Below are 17,883 nucleotides of genomic sequence, written 5' to 3'. Positions count from 1 at the left end.
CAATAAGCCATACATATATATGCTACAGTGGTTTAGTAGGTGAAGCAGCAGCATTCAAGTACAGCCCTTCATATTATTTTTATTATAAAATTGCAGCAAAAGTCAACCAGAATCAAACTGGTGAGCTGGCAGACGGTCGACGGCACGTTTGGAGCAAAGATCTGCTGATTCTGATCTCTGCGGATTCCAGTTTTTTGTGAAACTGTTGGTAACGTTTCATAGGGCCTGTTTACACCTCACATCAACATGTGTTGTCTCGTCAGATCACGTTCGGATTCCCTTGTCCGCACAAAAGTTTGGGTGTAAACACCTTCAGGACACTATGAGCGGATTATGATTGAGTCACTCAAGCTGCATCCGGAGACCGATCTGGACCAAGTGTGAACAGAATCTGTTTTTGTTATCCTTATGCAGTTATGTGAGCAGAAGTGCGTCTGCCAAGCACTGACTGGAAGATGAGGGGATAAACAATGGAATGAAAGATTGAGGATAAGTCAGGTTAGCTTTATCATCATGCTAAAAGTCTGGGTCACTCTGGCCTGGTGAAAGTGTCCAAGCCAAGCTTGTCATAGCACGATAGAAAAATTGGTTACAAAAGTGAAATGGAAAACGGCTTGTGTGTTGGCGTGTTTTCTACGCGAGGAGAGTACACTCGGATATCGTCTGGTCGAACTAGGGAGATATTTTAGCGAGAAGCGTAAATGGAAGGTTTATCCAGATATGATCCAGTCATGAAACACATGGTAATGCAAGGTGTAAACAGGCTCTGAGTCGCAAACTAAAGCATAAATCTAACAAAGAATGCTGTTTGGACTAAGATGATTGTTTTCCCTGAGAAGACAAAGGGTGACAAAGTTCTAATGGCACCCTAGGGGGTTTCAGTACTGGTAAAGAAAGTGAAACCCCATACCTCAAACAGTTAGGGGTTGGTATTGAGGGGGTAGTAAAGACACAGTTGCCACCAGTACCTTGCCAGTAAATGATAACATTTGATTACGTAAGCAGTTTGGTTTGTTCAAAGTTTCTTTTTGCTGTAGAATTTGTTGGTGCTGTTGTTATTGTTGCAATCCGCAAGACGTTGTTTACATGACTTGTAGTTTTCAAACTGCTGCCATTGCCACAATTATCATGAATCCCTAGAGTGTTCAGGTATGTTGAGTTTATATTTTGGCTCCTACAAGTACAGTGACTAGACAGTGTTTAAATTATATTACAATCTGATAATAGCGTAAGTCCTGGATTAACAATGTGATCTTTCATGTATGATTTGTCTTATTTCTTTTTTCTTCAGTTTGAACATTTAAGATACGCGGCTATTAAAAAATAGAAACAACAGGAATCATAAGTGGAATCTGTAGCGTCTGTATGACTGTGTGACACCTTTTATATTTTGCTTGTAAATTATAATTCAGTCTCAATGTATTCCCTGATCAATAAATTTACCAGTAGCTTGAAATAACTTCCATCACAAAGACTATGACAGGAACTCGGAGTTTAAAAGCTGCATTTAAACAAGGTGGCTGCAGTCTTGAAGTCATAGCAATGAGAGCAGCTTGGCTTCAGTCTGCACGACTATGGATGGTTTGAAGGGTCAAACTAGGAAAATATATTAATGTTGTTTTAGTGATGCGTAAAATTTGACAGCACTCATTTTTTAACAAAGTCGTTGGATTTTCTTTTTTATTATTGGTTCTGTTAAGTTTATTTTGATTGTTTGGTCTTTTAAACACTCTGTTTATGCAATGACTCGTAAAGATAATTGGCAGATTACTTGATTACAGAAATAATCGATAGCGACAGAACTAGTAGCACTGTAATAACTGATTGACAGACATGCTATGTAAAGGGCAATCTGAGGAAATGAGATGGTGAAAGGAGCAAAATTAAACAAAGGTGTGTGTGTGTGTGTGTGTGTGTGTGTGTTTACTGGGGGAGAGTGGAGGGGGCAGATGACACAGGGACTTGATGGTCTTGTCAAGTGACATTCCTTCCAACAATGACATCGTCATTTTTGGTGCCAGTTTTGCCTGTGAGCTGTGAGGCAGATGAAAACCAAGCAAAGGCTGATGTTTTCTGTCAACACAACTAGTTTGATGGCTGTATGGAAGTCACTGTTAAAAAAAGCATGCACACACATTCACAAACAGACATGTGAATACAAAGAGCTCTTATGAACGAGAAACAACAGGAATTAATGTGACTCCTGTAAAAACAGGCCTAGAGATAAACATAGTGCTCAAACTGGTAATGTTCAAACCCCTTCCCTTTATGCCACTATTGTTTTTGTTTCTAATGTTGTCATATTATGCATGGTATTAGTATTGACATCAAAAGTAGCATCATGACATCATGTATCATGTTGTGTTTTTTTTTTTTTTTTTTTTTTTGGCCAAATTTCATTAGTAAGTTACCCAAAAGTCCATTCTAACATGAATTAGAGAAGGTGACTACGGACGTTGCAGATTCAGATCTCTTGGAATTGCAGTTATACCTCTGAGTTGTGAATGTGATCGTGTATACATAACACCTTGTGTCTATTCCTAATATGAAACAAGGCCAGCCATGTTTTTCATCTCCATGTTGGGAACTGTGAGGCTGAGCCTTTGCAGCAATTTGAGTTTTTGCAGTTGCAGTTTGCAGTCGGGAAGCTGCAGTTTTGTGATCTAAATGTTTAAGTGTCTAAAATGTTCACTGCTGATTTTAGAAACAGGCTAAATCTTAGTCTAATGGCTCTCTTTGTATTCATGTCCATCCTATTTTAAGGCACTACAGTTTTCCCATCCTTTAGTCTGCTCCTCGAAACCCTTCTGAAATCACATGGAGCTGGATATGTATAGTGAGAATGTCTGGAATTCTGGCTATGTGTGCAAGACAATGGATCACTTTGAGTGGCTGATCAGGCCTAACGCCTGGGTGAGCAGCTGCCTGTTACAGTGTAACCCAAACCCCCCATTACAGCTAGTTATTAATTGATGGCCAGCAGGTTATTGATTGATTAGTAAATACCTGCCAGGTACTTGAATGGTTGGTTTGTTTGGTGATTGGATAGGTCTCAGAGGAAGTGCTGGCAGGAAGAGACATGCTCCAGATCGGGTTGAAAGAGTAGTACAGAATACATAAAAATGATTAATAGATATAAAAATGTAGCATTTGTCTTGTTGCTGTTTGTATTACTGTGCAAGTTTTCTTTGTTGTAACTTACAGAGCATCGGAACCAAACAGAACAGTTCAATCAAAACGCGCTATATAGTTTTATTAGACATTTGTAGCCATATTAATGCAAACGTAAATAGCTGAAAGCACGTAGAATGGTGAAGTGTTATTTGCAAATTAGTCAGCACTTTGCTCTTTTAACCCCTTAAATGGCCAGTTTTATTGCACTCTTCTATAAGAGTAGCTCAACAAGTCCCTGTTTTTACTGAATAATAAGCCATAGTATGTGTTGAGTCTGGCATTTCAAGGGGTTAAGAACATTGGAAGAGTCTTTTTTTTTTTGTAAATTAAGACAAAAAACAGTTGTGTCTTACGGGACCCCCATTTTGGCTCTACTACGAGGGCATTATCCAGCGTACAAGCTGCTGGTTGCATCAGTTTCCATCTGGTTTTGTTATTGGTGGCTTTCTTGTAATTCTTAGCCATGTTTCCAAGTGTGCCTTAAGTTCATCTGATTTTATATTTTACATGAAATGACAGATAATATCGCTAAATTTGGAAAAAAAGTGCTGGGTCTTCTTTGTGATTGGAGCCAGTTGATCTGATACAGTGAAAAGAGACAGAATACCAATCACTGATGTAGAGATTCAATAAGGGTATTTTACACTGATTCCTATATGCAACATTTTTCATTGTATCTGTCGATACTGATGCTGTTACGTGTACCTGTATAAAATGTAGAAATTGAGACTAAATCTACCTGGATTATCATTATGAAGAAATACAACAAATAAGCAAGCAAGCAAAATTTATTTATATAGCACTTTTTACAACAGGTGTTGTCACAAAGCAGCTTTACAGGACAATCAGTATTACAGAAAATCCGGGTCCGAGCCCCTATGAGCAAGCCAGCGGCGACGGTGGCAAGGAAAACTCCCTAAAAGAGGAAGAAACCATGAGAGGAACCAAGACTCAGAAGGGGAACCCATCCTCCTGTGGTTACACCGGATAGCAAACATTATCAGTATGAAGTATTATAGTACAAAGTGGGAAAAGAAAAGATCTGAGGGTGAGGATTGCACAGTGTTGTAAAGCAAGAAGCTCAGTGGTGGTCAAGCCGGTCCAGAAGGCTGGTGAGCAGCGGCACCCAATCAAGGCAGAAGAGGCAACAGCATCAGACGCACAAGACGGGCAGCTGATCAGCTCGGCAGAGAAAGGAAATTAAAACAGTCAGTTCTGTAAAGAGTGGCTGACCACAGATTACAGTATAACAGAGCAGCAGAGACTCCAGCAGGTCTAGATCTGACAGGGAAGACTAATCACCAAAGGCTTGACTATACAAGTAAATTTTTAGTCTAGACTTAAAAACTGAGGCTGTGTCTGATTCCTGAAGATTAACAGGAAGATTATTCCAGAGCTGGGGGCTTTGTATGAGAAGGCTCTCCCCCCTAATGTAACTTTATTAATTCTAGGTACCAGTAGTAAGCCAGCACCTTGTGATCTAAGTAGGCGTGATGGTTCATAGTAGGAGAGAAGGTCACTCAGGTACTGAGGGCCGAGTCCATTTAGAGCTTTATAGGTCAATAATAGGATTTTATAATCAATGCAAAATATAACTGGTAACCAGTGCAGGGCTGATAAAACTGGACTAATATGGTTGAACTTTCTAGTTCTTGTGAGGACTCTGGTTGTAGTGTTCTGGACTAGTTGAAGCTTGTTGAGGCTTTTGCTGGGACATCCAGACAGCAGAGCATTACAATAATCTAGCCTTGAAGTAATAAATGCATGAACTAACTTTTCTGCATCCTGTAGAGATAATGCATTTCTTAATTTAGCGATATTGCGGAGATGCAGGAAGGCTGTTCTAGTGATATTAGTTATATGTGCATCGAAGGACAGATCAGCGTCTATCACGACACCAAGATTTTTAACAGATAAGCTTGATGCAACTGAGAAATTGTTAAGTGTTAAGTTAGACAGTTTGTTTCTAGCTGATTTTGGACCAAGAAGCAGGACCTCTGTTTTATCTGAGTTAAGTAGCAGAACGTTACTTGACATCCAATCTTTGATGTCTTTTACACAGTCCTTAATCTTGCTAAGTTTAATTTTATCATCCGGTTTGCTTGATATGTATAACTGAGTGTCATCGGCATAGCAGTGGAAATTTATGTTGTGTTTACTGATAATGGTGCCTAATGGTAGCACATATATTGTGAATAATATAGGCCCTAAAACAGAGCCTTGTGGAACACTATACATTACTTTTACAAGGACAGATGATTCGCCCCTTACATTAACAAACTGATAGTGATCAGTGAGGTAGGACCTGAACCAGGAAAGAGCTGTTCCTGTTACCCCTACAAGGTTTTCTAGTCTATCTAGTAAGATAGTGGTCTATTGTGTCAAATGCTGCACTAAGGTCAAGGAGGACTAGCAAAGACACATTTCCTTTGTCAGAGAATGATAGGAGATCATTTACAATTTTTACTAGTGCTGTGTCTGTACTGTGATGTGGCCTAAAACCAGACTGAATTTTTTTCATGTAGACGATTCCTATGCAAATAAGAGCTTAATTGTTTTCCTACCACTTTTTCCAGGTTCTTAGATATAAAGGGGAGATCCGAGATAGGTCTATAGTAGCCCAACATTATCTAAACATTCTACATTCTTGCAGAGTGCAATAAATAATGCATCAAGTATCTGTCCTCTTTGAGTGACTGTGACCTGTCCAGGGTGTATCCTGCCTTCCGCCCGATGACCCCCCCCCCCGCAACCCTGACGGAGAAGCGGCTTAGAAAATGGATGGATGGATATCTGTCCTCTGCTGGTTTCTAAGCAATTATCTGCCCATGTTGATGTCATTCTGATATGATTGTGCATCCAAACTTAAGACGCACTGGTAAAAATGAAAAGATGGTGCAATAGGTAAAGGTATCTTAACTTTAGTATATTCAGTAGTTGAATTTGCCATTTGTTTTGCATAAACTGAATGTAGCCAGCTTAAGCACTATGTTTATCTCTTGTCCCGTGCTTACGGTATAGTTACATTAGGTCCTGTTGTTGTTTTGCATTCATTAAACAGTTGTCTGCTGATATAGATATTATGCATTGCTAGTAATATAATGCGAGGATATATTTGGGAAGTATAGTGGTATTGCATTTTATCGATGCTGCCCAACTCTAACATATGTGTACACATTCAAAACATAACACTCACAGCGCTGACACCAGCTCTGGATCGTGTGTAGAGTGCAGATGCATATGAACAAGGCAAACAACACAGGGGTCGAACAAGTTCACTGAAAAGATGAAAGGATAGGGTGAGCAGATGAGAGGGGAGATGGAGAACCCTCCCTGCATAACTGCAGATGTTTTATGCTCCGATGCTTTCATGTAGTAGGATGACTTTCCCCCAGGCCCTCTTCATTTAAGCTCTTAGGATTCCAGTGCATTTCTTTTGGGTTATTTGTTTGTCTATATGCAAAAAATGGATTTCTGGATTAAATAAATTGTAAGTCCTCACTGTAACAGTTGGCTGATTATTACATACTTTTAGGTATGTGTTTCATTGCTTGTGAAACTTTGATCAAGATACTGAGGCATGGGAATAGTCGGGAACGCACCAGAACCTGATCTAACCAGCTGCCCCACCTACTGCTCTGACCCACTAACACACATTGTTGTTCTTTCTTTGTCTCCCTCTCCCTCATTCAGTACTTAACTAGCATAATGAAGGTAAAACATTCAACCTACAATAGCTGCTGTTTAACTCATAGCCATGGGGCAGAACATATTGTAATACACTCCATAAGCCACTGGCAGTTTCTTGGAGCTGAGTCTCATGCAAATGTGATAGTATTGTGCAAAATGAATGTTTAAAGAAGGACAAAACAAGCTCAGTAGTGTGCTAGAATAGCTTTAGGCTAAATGTTACCACAAAGATTATGATGGTGATATCTGTTCCGTTTATTATTGGGCAGAGATGGCACAATACCACTTTTTTCCTTTCTGATACTGAAACCTTGAGTATGAGCCAATAACCAATTGAGATCTGGTATTTTTTTCTTTGAAAACTGCTGATCTTTAAAATGAACTATTTTTAATTGAAGCACTTCACTTAAGATGAGAATCTGTAAGTAAGCTATCATGCTCAAACTACTCACCCCACCACCCTATAAGAGGAAATACAGGTACAATTACAATGTGTGTTCTGTTTTATGCTTAATTTGTGAAAGGATTCTATTGAATTAATTCTTTCTTGTGTCTGAGAAGTTAAATAAACATCATTGTATAATTTGTATAATTTTTAAATGGTTCTTTTTGCTTCTTTTTTCTCTGCTCTTACTTATGAAACCTGAGAAAAGCTGAATATTATGATCCTTGTATGTTGAAAATGTTTGTGTCATTATATTTTTGCCATTCCGCTCACATTTAATTGCCCCAAATTGATGCCTGATATCGCTCACTGCAGACCGTGTTATTAGAATAGTTGTATCTATTTCTATTTTCTAACTGAAATTGCAGGTGTTGACTTGATTCTCAAAAGGTTTTCCTTTTTTAATTTTGCAAGTTATTTGCAAATTCTGCCGGTTTGTCAGTCATGGCCAAATCATTCTGCTTCAGGCATTCTGGTACCAGGTGGCAGGCATGGGTTTTATGTAGCTCTTCCAAAACATGCAAAATTGATCAGTGCATCCTTTTGAGCTGCTACCTACACAGTATTGTAACTCCAAAACTTCACTTTGTGGCCAGATGTTAATTTCGCCTAGCCATTGCCCCCTTAGAGGACCAATTACCCTCTCCCACCTACTGAAAGCATGGCCAGTTTTACTCTCATAGACTTTCAGGCATGCATGAAGGTGTCATCCACTGGGCATTGCTTAGTGATTGTGTTTTTGTAGATATACTGTTTTGTTATTTTGTCAGTAGCTTTAACATTGATGAAGGTTAAAATGGTTTTGAATTTTTCAGCCAGTCCAATAATATTCAGTAAAGTATTTGCTAATTTTTTAACAAAACTAAAATTCCCTGACCATTTTCAAATGGTATATTAGTATTTATTGTTTTGTCTTTTTTGTCTTATCTCTGTGTTTTATGTAAATGTTTACCCAAGTTATATTTTTGCATTCAGTGCATTATTTAAAAGTAATTTGAAATCATATCACAACACTCATCAAATTGAAAAGATTGTGAAATTTGAGATTATATGATGCATTGAATTGTTCAAATTGTAACCAGTTGTTTTATTTTTATTGTATTTTAGTGATGCCACAAAAGAAATTTGTAATGTTTCTGCCTACAGCCTGGAAGCAACACAGCACCACCGAAAGTGGCAACCAGAAATACCCAGACAATGTTGGGATTTGAACCCACAGCCTTCTACTAGCTGGCTCATATCATTAGCCTACCAGCTATTCACTGTATTTAAAAGTGCCTTTGGTACAAAAGCATGGCCTGATGAAGACATGCATTACATAAGGCTGACTCACTTATGTATGTAACCTGTAGTTTACAATACTGAATAAGGCAAAAACAAACAGCCAACACCCAATTAATCATTAAAAACATATTACTAAAGCATGTCTCACAAAACAGCATTTCACTCATTCATTTTTTTAAACCTTGCCTTCACAGTGAACCACTATGAGCTCCTTGTCCGCAGACAGAAAGGCTCCTCTGGACTACGGTGTGCAGATCCGCTTCATCAAAGACTTGGATGACACAGGTGGAGGCTATGCAGAGAGGAGTCGAGGGTCTGGAGGAGCCGGTGGCACTGGAGGTGGTGGAACACCTCCATCCAATAAGTATGGAGTTGCAGTGAGAGTTCAGGGCATTTCGGGGCAGCCTTATGTGGTACTAAAGGATGGGGAGAAGGGTGACTCCTATGGGGTACAGTTGAAAACCCAACCCCAGGCACAGACCTCAACCCCTGGACATTCTTCCAGTTTTGGCAGCCTGCCTCGTACTCCGAGAGATGGGGCTCAGACTCCTAACCCTTATGGCCCAATAGGGCAACCAAGCTCACCAGAGGAAGAGGCTGTTGAATTTGGAAGTCCCTTGAGGAGACCACCTGGTGATGGACAGGCAGGGAGTCAAGGAGAGGTGGAGGGAGCAACTGCACAACGTCCCGTCTCGGCTCCTCCGGCCAGCACCTTGGAGAAGAAAGACTTTGGAGAACTTAATGAGGCTGGGCTTAGGCGGGTTGGGCTGAATGGTGGCGGTACAGCTATGAATGGTGCAGGGTTGAATGGACCTCTGAGTGGGAAAAAAGGGACTACCTTCTCAGAGTCTTTCCCAGATCCTCCTAAACCAGTCACCGTTAAGGAAGAGCCAGTCGAAGCCATTGACACCAAATCTTTAGCTCCTATTAATAAACTCATCAGTAAGTTTAACAGCAGTACTCCAGGCAACGCCTCGCCCGGCACGCAGAGTCAAACCAGAGGGCGCTCTGGAGCACGAACACGGCTTCAATTTGGTGAGCGAAAACGTTCTCACAGCTTGGATGCCCGCAAGGAACAGGAAGAGGAGCCTCCTTCCTCACCAACCATAAACCCCTATGCTTCTATTGTTACCTCCGCCACAGTCTCCACTCTTAACTCTCCCAAACCTACATCCTATAGCAGTCTTGGGCGAAGCTCAGCTTCTGTTGCCAAGGTACCTGCCGTTCCTGCCGTTTCAAAGCCATCTACATTCAATCAATCACCAAAGAACTTTCTTGCCAAGGAAATGCCACCTACCATACCAAAGAAGCTGGTAAGCGTTCATGTAGATACCAATGGGAAGCTTTTGAGTTACAGAAAATTCTGTCTGGCTCTCTGCAAGCAGCCAGACTTATATTAATTGGCTGCTTGTTGGCATGGGCCTGCAGTTATATGTAAAAGGGAATTTTTTTTCCAATTTTTCCACATTCTTAAGTCATTAAGATGTAATCAGAGTCATTCAGAATGGTTTAATGTGGAATACTCCATTTTAGAGATGATTTTATGGTTTCATGGTTATGAATACACTGCCTGATGCCTGAGATATATTTTTTGTTTTTTAAAAAAAAAGGACATTGTGACCCCAGATTTCTATCATCATCTAAAAATAAGTTGTGCGTTTCTCTACAATTCACCATTTGACATCAAAACACTTCAGTGACTTTGCTTATATCTCAATGATAAAATTTATGTAGAAATGTTGAAAAATCTGTGGAATTCCACCTTAATTTTATCAGCTAAACAGGCATATTCACTACCCCTAAGGGTTTTCCAAGAGGGCAGTTGACCTCTTTCTCTTTCTTAGTAAAAAAAAAAATATGGGCTCCCCTGTTCTCTATGGATGAAATATCTATGTGTAATGCACCATCATTTTTAAAGTCTTATGTCTCAATTTTAGATGACTCCGGATATTTTGAAGAGCCAAAGTGAAAGTACCGATTTTGTGAGTGGAGAAGAAGTGCAAGCCAAACAAGCCATCTACAACATTCTCAGAGAAGGGTAAGCTAGTGCTCTTCACATCAAATCAGCTTCTGTCACAAATGCAGTGTTACTTTTCAACACAGTTAAATTACCACTTTTTAATAAAACGTGGCCAAGCCTCATCTAGCTATTAAAGGATCCTCATGTTCTCTTTTAGCACATTTTTGTTGTTTGGAGAAAAATTTCCACCATTGATTCTGTATTTTTCTTATTTTTCTACCTCTCTATGTCAGTTCTACTGAGAGCGAGGTGTCCCTGAGACGCAAAACCAGCCTCATTCACGAGAAGTTCAGTGGGGTGAAGGTAAGCCCGCTCGCATACGCAATCGATTTGCATTTCCTAGCACTGAATGGAACTGAGCTGCTTTTGTCAGCATATGTGAAGGAGGAAGCTATATTCAGAATGGCTGCACATCTATGCCACGTGTGTGTGTGTGTGTGTGTGTGTGTGTGTGTGTGTGTGTGTGTGTGTGTGTGCGGTATTACTTGAATATTTGTTTGCATAAGCTCTCCCGTATGTGAATCATCCCCTTCTGGTAGCTTGGCAACCGTTGCCCTAATGTGGAAAGCTGATTAGAGGCTCGTGGTAAGGAGTCTTTGTGATGCATCAATAATTGAGTTAGAGCAGCAACAAGTGGCTTTGAGGGGTGGCTCTTCTCCGGTGTCTGGGTGCTCGTATGTCTGTGTTGCAGTTTTAATGAAATTTTTGATACCAGGCCTCTTCTCTGGTCACATACCACTAAGTGTTCATTCAGGCATGGTAAAAGGCAGCGCTGCTTGGAGCTGCTGAGGTAGCTCATAAAGAGGTTAATTAGCACTGAGTAAGCAAGGCACAGCACTTTGGGGTGTTTACCACATGACAGGTTGTGCGTAATTAGTTATTAGTTTAGTTATCCCTAGATTAATGCTTCCCAGTGCAGGGCTGTACAGTGCGATAATATTGTTGCAATGCATTGTGACATTATTCCTGATTGTTCCTGAATATACTGAATATAGTGGTACACTGGCTTCAGGGTACACTGTGGTATCAAGGTTGATGGTTATCATACCATGTTCATTTGCTTAGTACCCGTCTTTAAAAACAATGCAACCAGGTGGAGAATCTCACCTGCATGTGCACATCTCCTTTCCTTCTCCGCTGCCTGTTAGACTTGGCAACTGGCACCATACACATGTACATGCATCGAAGAAAATGGCAGAGAGAAGCGAGAGTTATATTAAAAATCTCAATTCCCAAAAAAGATATAAAAAAGCAGTGTGGGATCACTTTTGATGGCCAGTTTAGAAAAAATGAAAACAGTAATTTAGTGAAGTGTGTAAATGTAATACAAGTATAGTGAAAGCATATAGCACACATTTCTAGCAGTTTTACTGCAGTATCGTTGGCACCTTATTATCATTAACCCATTAATAATCGTAAGTTTTGTGCCAGGACATTTCCACTTCCATTTGTGGACGCTTTGTTTCAGGCCTGCCGCAGTGGCTCAGTGCCCATGCTGTGTGAGTAGCACCAAAAAATTAAAATAATAATAATATCATATGCTGGCAACTTTCCAAAGCTTAATTTTCCCTTTTTATTTTTCGAAAACGGCTTCTATTTTACTGTGTAAGACTAATTTTTGTGTGCAGAGCTGGCAGCTGACTATCAGGCGTTTAGCTTGTTTCTTGTCTGACCTATAGACTCCCGCTCCAGCAGCGCAAATAGCCTTAGCTCATAACGAGAGTGATTCTGGCAAGATTCCAGTATTTACAGCCAGCAGCATACAACAGAAGGCATCAGTCCTTCTTGCAGAGGGCAGGTGTAGCTGCAGATTTCACCATGTAACAATTTTCAAAAAAATTCCCAGTTGTTAAGTGTGTTTTCCTGATTGTTTGTACCCTAAATGAATAGAAAAAAGTTATTATTCCCTGTAAACTTTGCTTTTGTGGTCAGCACAATGATATTTTGAAATTGATCTATTTTTAAGGATATTCGCCATATTTCAAGATACTTAAGAAGCTTCTGGAATTGTGAGAACTATCAAGAAGTTTCTAGAACTGTCCAGAATTATCTAGAACTTTCTGGGACTGTACAGAATTGTAGGTAGCTGTATAACTACAGTTATATAGGGCCACTATAGCCCTTCCTGAGAGACGGAGAGACATGATCTATTTGATTGGAATTGCATAGTAAGTGGGCAACAGCCATCACAGACAAAGGGGAATTGACCTAGACAGACAGGTGTGAATTCATTCTCTATTCAGATTCTGATAACGACAGTATTCACACTTCACCCCACACCCATTACAGGAGGAGCTTTGGAAGGACCACTACTTTCAAATGTATATATTGTGTGTTACTCTGCTACCGGGTGATCAGTCTTGCTCTGCTGAATCCTCAGTACACTCTTGTACTTTGATACTGCATGGAATAAAGATTGACCATTTTTATCGAGTTTGGAGAGACATCCTTTTTCCTTACAGTACACAGCAACTTAGTCAATTTAGATGGCATCAAGAGGTTGCATACATCCAGCAGACGCATTTTGCTATGTATGTGGCCATTTTATAAAGACAAGAGCGAAAAAATACTCTCTGGAAGCATCTGCTAAGATGTGTGAGGCCTACAAAGCGTACTCTGCCTGGTGGACCCTTCCGAACGTCGCACTGGCAAAAATGCAACGCCTGTAACGTATCCTGACATTCCTTCATCTATTGCCTCAGTACCACACTGCCCTGAACTTCCTGTACCAACACCTCCAGACAGAGCAACACCACATTCAGAAGAAAGCAGCAGGTCAGACACCCAGGAAGATGTTGAAGATCACGATTTCTCTTCATGTGCAGATGAGGTGCGGAAGCCATACTACCCTAACCAAAAAGACCTCAACGATCTGATCAGAGACCTTGGTCTCACCAAGTCCAACGCTGAGCTTCTGACATCAAGGCTCAAGCAATTAGATGAAAGCGTCCAAGTCACAGGTCAGAGGAAGCGTCGCCAAGTTTTTTCCACCTTCTTCAGTCATTAAGACGGACTGTGCTTCTGCAACAATGTGGCCGGTCTATTCGAGGCTATAGGTATCACCTGTAACCCGAATGAGTGGCGTCTCTTCATAGACAGCTCATGCAAGAGCCTCAAAGCCATGCTGCTTCACAATGGGAAAAAGTACCCATCTCTTCCTGTAGCTCACTCAGTGCACCTGAAAGAGGAATACACCAGTGTCAAGATGTTGCTAGGTGCCTTGAAGTATGATGAGTACGGCTGGGAAGTTATTGGAGATTTCAAAATGGTGTCATTCCTGATGGGCCTCCAAGGTGGTTTTACTAAGTATCCTTGCTTTATTTGCCTTTGGGACAGCCGGGATACTAAAGCGCACTACCACATGCGGGACTGGCCTCAGCGGACAGAGTTCACTGTGGGGAAGAACAATGTAAAGTGGGAGCCACTGGTGGACCCACGCAAGGTGCTGATGCCACCACTACACATCAAGTTGGGGCTCATAAAACAATTTGTCAGGGCTCTAGATAAGGAGTCGAGAGCTTTCAATTACCTCCAAGATCTTTTCCCTAAGCTGTCTGAAGCAAAGATCAAAGCTGGTGTCTTCGTCGGACCACAAATCAAGAACATCATAGAGTGCAGTGAATTTCCCAAGAAGCTGAAAAGGAAGGAGAGAGCGGCTTGGAACAGTTTTGTCGCAGTGGTTCGCGGCTTCCAAGGCAATCATGAAGATGAAAACTATGTACAATTGGTCCAGACTCTGATAAAGAACTATGCTGCAATAGGCTGCAGGATGTCACTCAAAATCCATATCCTTGATGCTCATCTTGATAAGTTCAAAGAGAACATGGGAGCTTATTCAGAGGAGCAAGGCGAGCGCTTCCACCAGGACATTATGAACTTTGAATGCCGTTACCAAGGACAATATAACGAAAACATGATGGGCGACAATATTTGGGGATTGATTCGTGAATCTGATTTGCAGTATAGTCGTAAATCTCGGAAAACCACACACTTCTGAACAGTTTTTGGTAATCTGTGTAAATTTGCAATGCCTAGACTAAGTGTTCTTAGTCTGACTGTATAAATGAGAAGATGCAAAATCTTCTGTTTCTATAATAAAAATTCATAATTTCCGTTGCCGTGGTCACAAAAGCGAAGTTTATGATGAATATAAACAATTTTTAATTTGTTTTAGACATAAGCAATTGGAATAACATTAAAAAGCTGGGAACAAAACTTGTTACATAGTGTTTTCATTCCAACCAAGCAGGAGCAGACCTCTATAGACTAATCAATTCTGAGACCTCAAGACTGAGACCAAGGCTGTGTTCACATTGCCAGCTTTAAGGCAAAAAATCTAAACTTGTGCCACTTCATGTGACACAGATCTGATGTTTTCAGAGCTTCTGATCAGATCTGTGGTACGTGTACAACTTGTGGCCACACAAGCTTTAGTGAGAATGACCAGATCAGAATTCATGTGTTTTTATTTCCAGTGCACATAATGTGGCAGCAGCACTTAACTTAAAGCTAACACTTGTAAACGCTGCAGTAGCAATGCGCCAAACCTTTTCATCTTCATCTTGCTTAAATATCAGAGTACCATCATGCTAGAGAGGTCTGGGCTGAAAATTAGAATGGGCAAATAAGGTTTAGCAAAAGTGATTAAACAAGTGGAATCAGGTATGCCCCTGCTTATTTGTAATGAAAACCTGTAGCCACATCTGTATCAGATGGTGTGAGTACTTCTGCAGGTGCAGCATCTGTGGCTGAGACTAAAGACAACTTGAGCGGTGTAGAAATAAATAAATATCTATGTTTATAAATAGGCATTTATTTGAAACTAGGTATTTATTCAGGTTATTACCAGGCATGGTAAATGTGTGCAAGAAATGTGTCAGTTTTCATGAGCATAACAAAGTTGTGTTAAGTCTAGTAGGCTAGAAACACAGTAGCCGAGCAGTTATTTATAGATGTAGTCTGTTTTACTTTCTCATCTAGCCTTTGAGAAACTATTTTTAGTTCATACATTTTATTTTCAATTTTTTAATGGGTTAACTTGATTTGTCACCTGTGAGACTTTTAAATGAGGGCAGTGTTGAAATACCACTTAGACTGATCCTAAAGTGATTAACTAAGTTAAGCTCATTTACTAGTTTTAAATGTGCTACACGTTTTCAGTTGATCCAACTATCCTTTTTTCTTATTGAGTGCTAATGTTTTAGCTTTTGCCTGCAGTTTTCTCTTGTGTTTTGCTCTCTTGCTAGTGACAGTTGGAGGCCAGAATTTTTATCACTGTAGTACTAAGCTGATAACAGGTGACATTATCAGATCATGTAATGGCTGCTGTACTGTGAGCCTAACTACCCTCAACAAGTATCATCCCTCTTGTTTTTTGTCATAAATTATTTCTTTCTTTTAAAGAGAGAATTTTTTTTGCTAAAATTAGTTCATAAACCTGTTCATGCTGTTTTCAACACTGTATCCTTTAGGTATAAATCTTGTAGGTTATTAAAGAGAACAGTGCCTTGTGTCTTTTACCAATCGACGATCCTGCTGTAGGACAGATGCACAGTGGTCAAATGCGGTTGTTGTGGCAACAGTGACAACAGAACATGCGTTGAGTGTAGCACTGCCCCGGCCAGCTGTCCAACTGAAATACTAGAGGTGACCAGTGTCATCTAACAGGAGACAGGTGACTAATACATGTATGTATTAGGGCCTGAATGATATGAACATTTTGAATCCAATATATAATAACATAATATGTTTGTAACCAATAATATATAAATAATTTTATCTATATATTAACGAGATTGTACTGCAACATTCTTGTCCTAAAGTTTAGGTTTAGGTGCCTTTTGCACATTTTTGTTATTTTAACTTATTAAGGCCAGCTCAAAAACATGGCTATTGTTGCCGTTTAATCTGTTCTCTATTAATCACATGACTTCATAAAGCTGTTGTTGCGTTTATTTAATGTAAAGAACGTGATCTAACATTAGAATAGAATATGTAAATCCTATCCTGCCTTCTGCCCAGTGACCGCTGGGTTAGGCTCCAGCCCCACCTGCAACCCAGAAGGCGAAGGGATTTACTGTCTGTGTGTGTCTGAGAAAGTGCTCTGAAGTGAATAGTTTCCCTCAGATGTGTCTGTTGGTTACAGTATAAAACAAGTTACCAATTCAGTCCATTATTGGTGGGATTTTTGAGTAATGCCATAACAATTAATCCACGGGATGTCAGTATTAGCCATTATTATGGGGATATATATACACTAATGTAAATATATATTGTTTAATATTTAAGGATATCTTTGTTGTGTGTGTGTGTGTGTGTGTGTGTGTGTGTGTGTGTGTGTGTGTGTGTGTGTATATATATGTGTTTCAGAGCCCTCAGACAACCACAGCAGACTTTAGTGTGAATAGTGCACAGCAGCAGCTGGACCAGGCCAAGAGAGAACTGCAGCGTGCCCAAGACCAGTAAGACACAGATGTTTCCCTGTCTGTTTGTGTGCCTGTGTATATCAGTTAAAAATAAAGCTATATTTGATTAGTGTTTTTTTGAAAATGAAGACACTTGCTTTAGAAATAACGTTTAGGAATGTGGAGACAGCAGAAGTGCTATGTTGACTGCTTACCTCATTTTCTCCAAAAGACCAAGTAAGCTTTTCTCAGCTTGGACATGTTTTCCAGTTTCACTTGTTTCACTGTGCAATGTATATCCTACATAGTTTTGCTGTAATATAAACTAAAATACTTTAAGATGCTAGTTACAGTGGCATACTTATATGAATACATATGAATTTATTTTCAAACAAAAACACCTACCAGTGGTAAACAGCTACAGTGGGAAAACTGGAATGATTACCTTGCACCATATGTAATACTTACAGTTATTATTCTAACCAACGCAAATAACTTTGTTAACATCCACGTTATACTACCTCATCACTGCTGTGCTCAGGTTGTTGGAACTGCGCATGGAAAAGGAAGTGGTGGAGTCTCGTTTACATCAGCAGGAGGATCAGCTGGCGCATCTGCAGGAGGAGCTGAGAAGAGTATCGGAGAACACCACTGAAACTAGCTCACTGCAAACGGTATATACACATGCACACAAGCTGAACAGCTTCCTCAGTCATTTTGGAATCTTCTGCTTTTTACAAAATATTTGAAACTTATGAAGTAGTAGGGCAGTATCTATATTATGATATAATTATTATTTTTTTATTTAAATAGAAACATGTTGTGATGCTTAAGTAAAACAATTTTTGTTGGCTAACAGTGGCTTA

General features: G+C 40.0%; 1 protein-coding gene across 2 annotated transcripts in view; it reads left to right on the top strand.

Annotated features, from left to right (window-relative positions):
* Nucleotides 1–17,883, top strand: part of cgnb (cingulin b) — a 36,184-nt gene that overhangs the window by 1,388 nt on the left and 16,913 nt on the right. For both annotated transcript variants that reach the window (XM_017708541.2, XM_017708540.2), the window contains exons 2-6: nucleotides 8,788–9,906; nucleotides 10,531–10,631; nucleotides 10,847–10,916; nucleotides 16,983–17,074; nucleotides 17,559–17,691. In XM_017708541.2, the coding sequence (XP_017564030.2) occupies nucleotides 8,797–9,906; nucleotides 10,531–10,631; nucleotides 10,847–10,916; nucleotides 16,983–17,074; nucleotides 17,559–17,691 (1,506 nt within the window). In that variant the 5' untranslated portion in view covers nucleotides 8,788–8,796. The remainder of the gene's footprint in view (nucleotides 1–8,787; nucleotides 9,907–10,530; nucleotides 10,632–10,846; nucleotides 10,917–16,982; nucleotides 17,075–17,558; nucleotides 17,692–17,883) is intronic.

Source organism: Pygocentrus nattereri, chromosome 1 (genome assembly GCF_015220715.1).
Source record: "Pygocentrus nattereri isolate fPygNat1 chromosome 1, fPygNat1.pri, whole genome shotgun sequence".
NCBI lineage: Eukaryota > Metazoa > Chordata > Actinopteri > Characiformes > Serrasalmidae > Pygocentrus > Pygocentrus nattereri.
This window is presented reverse-complemented; position numbering and strand designations above follow the sequence as displayed.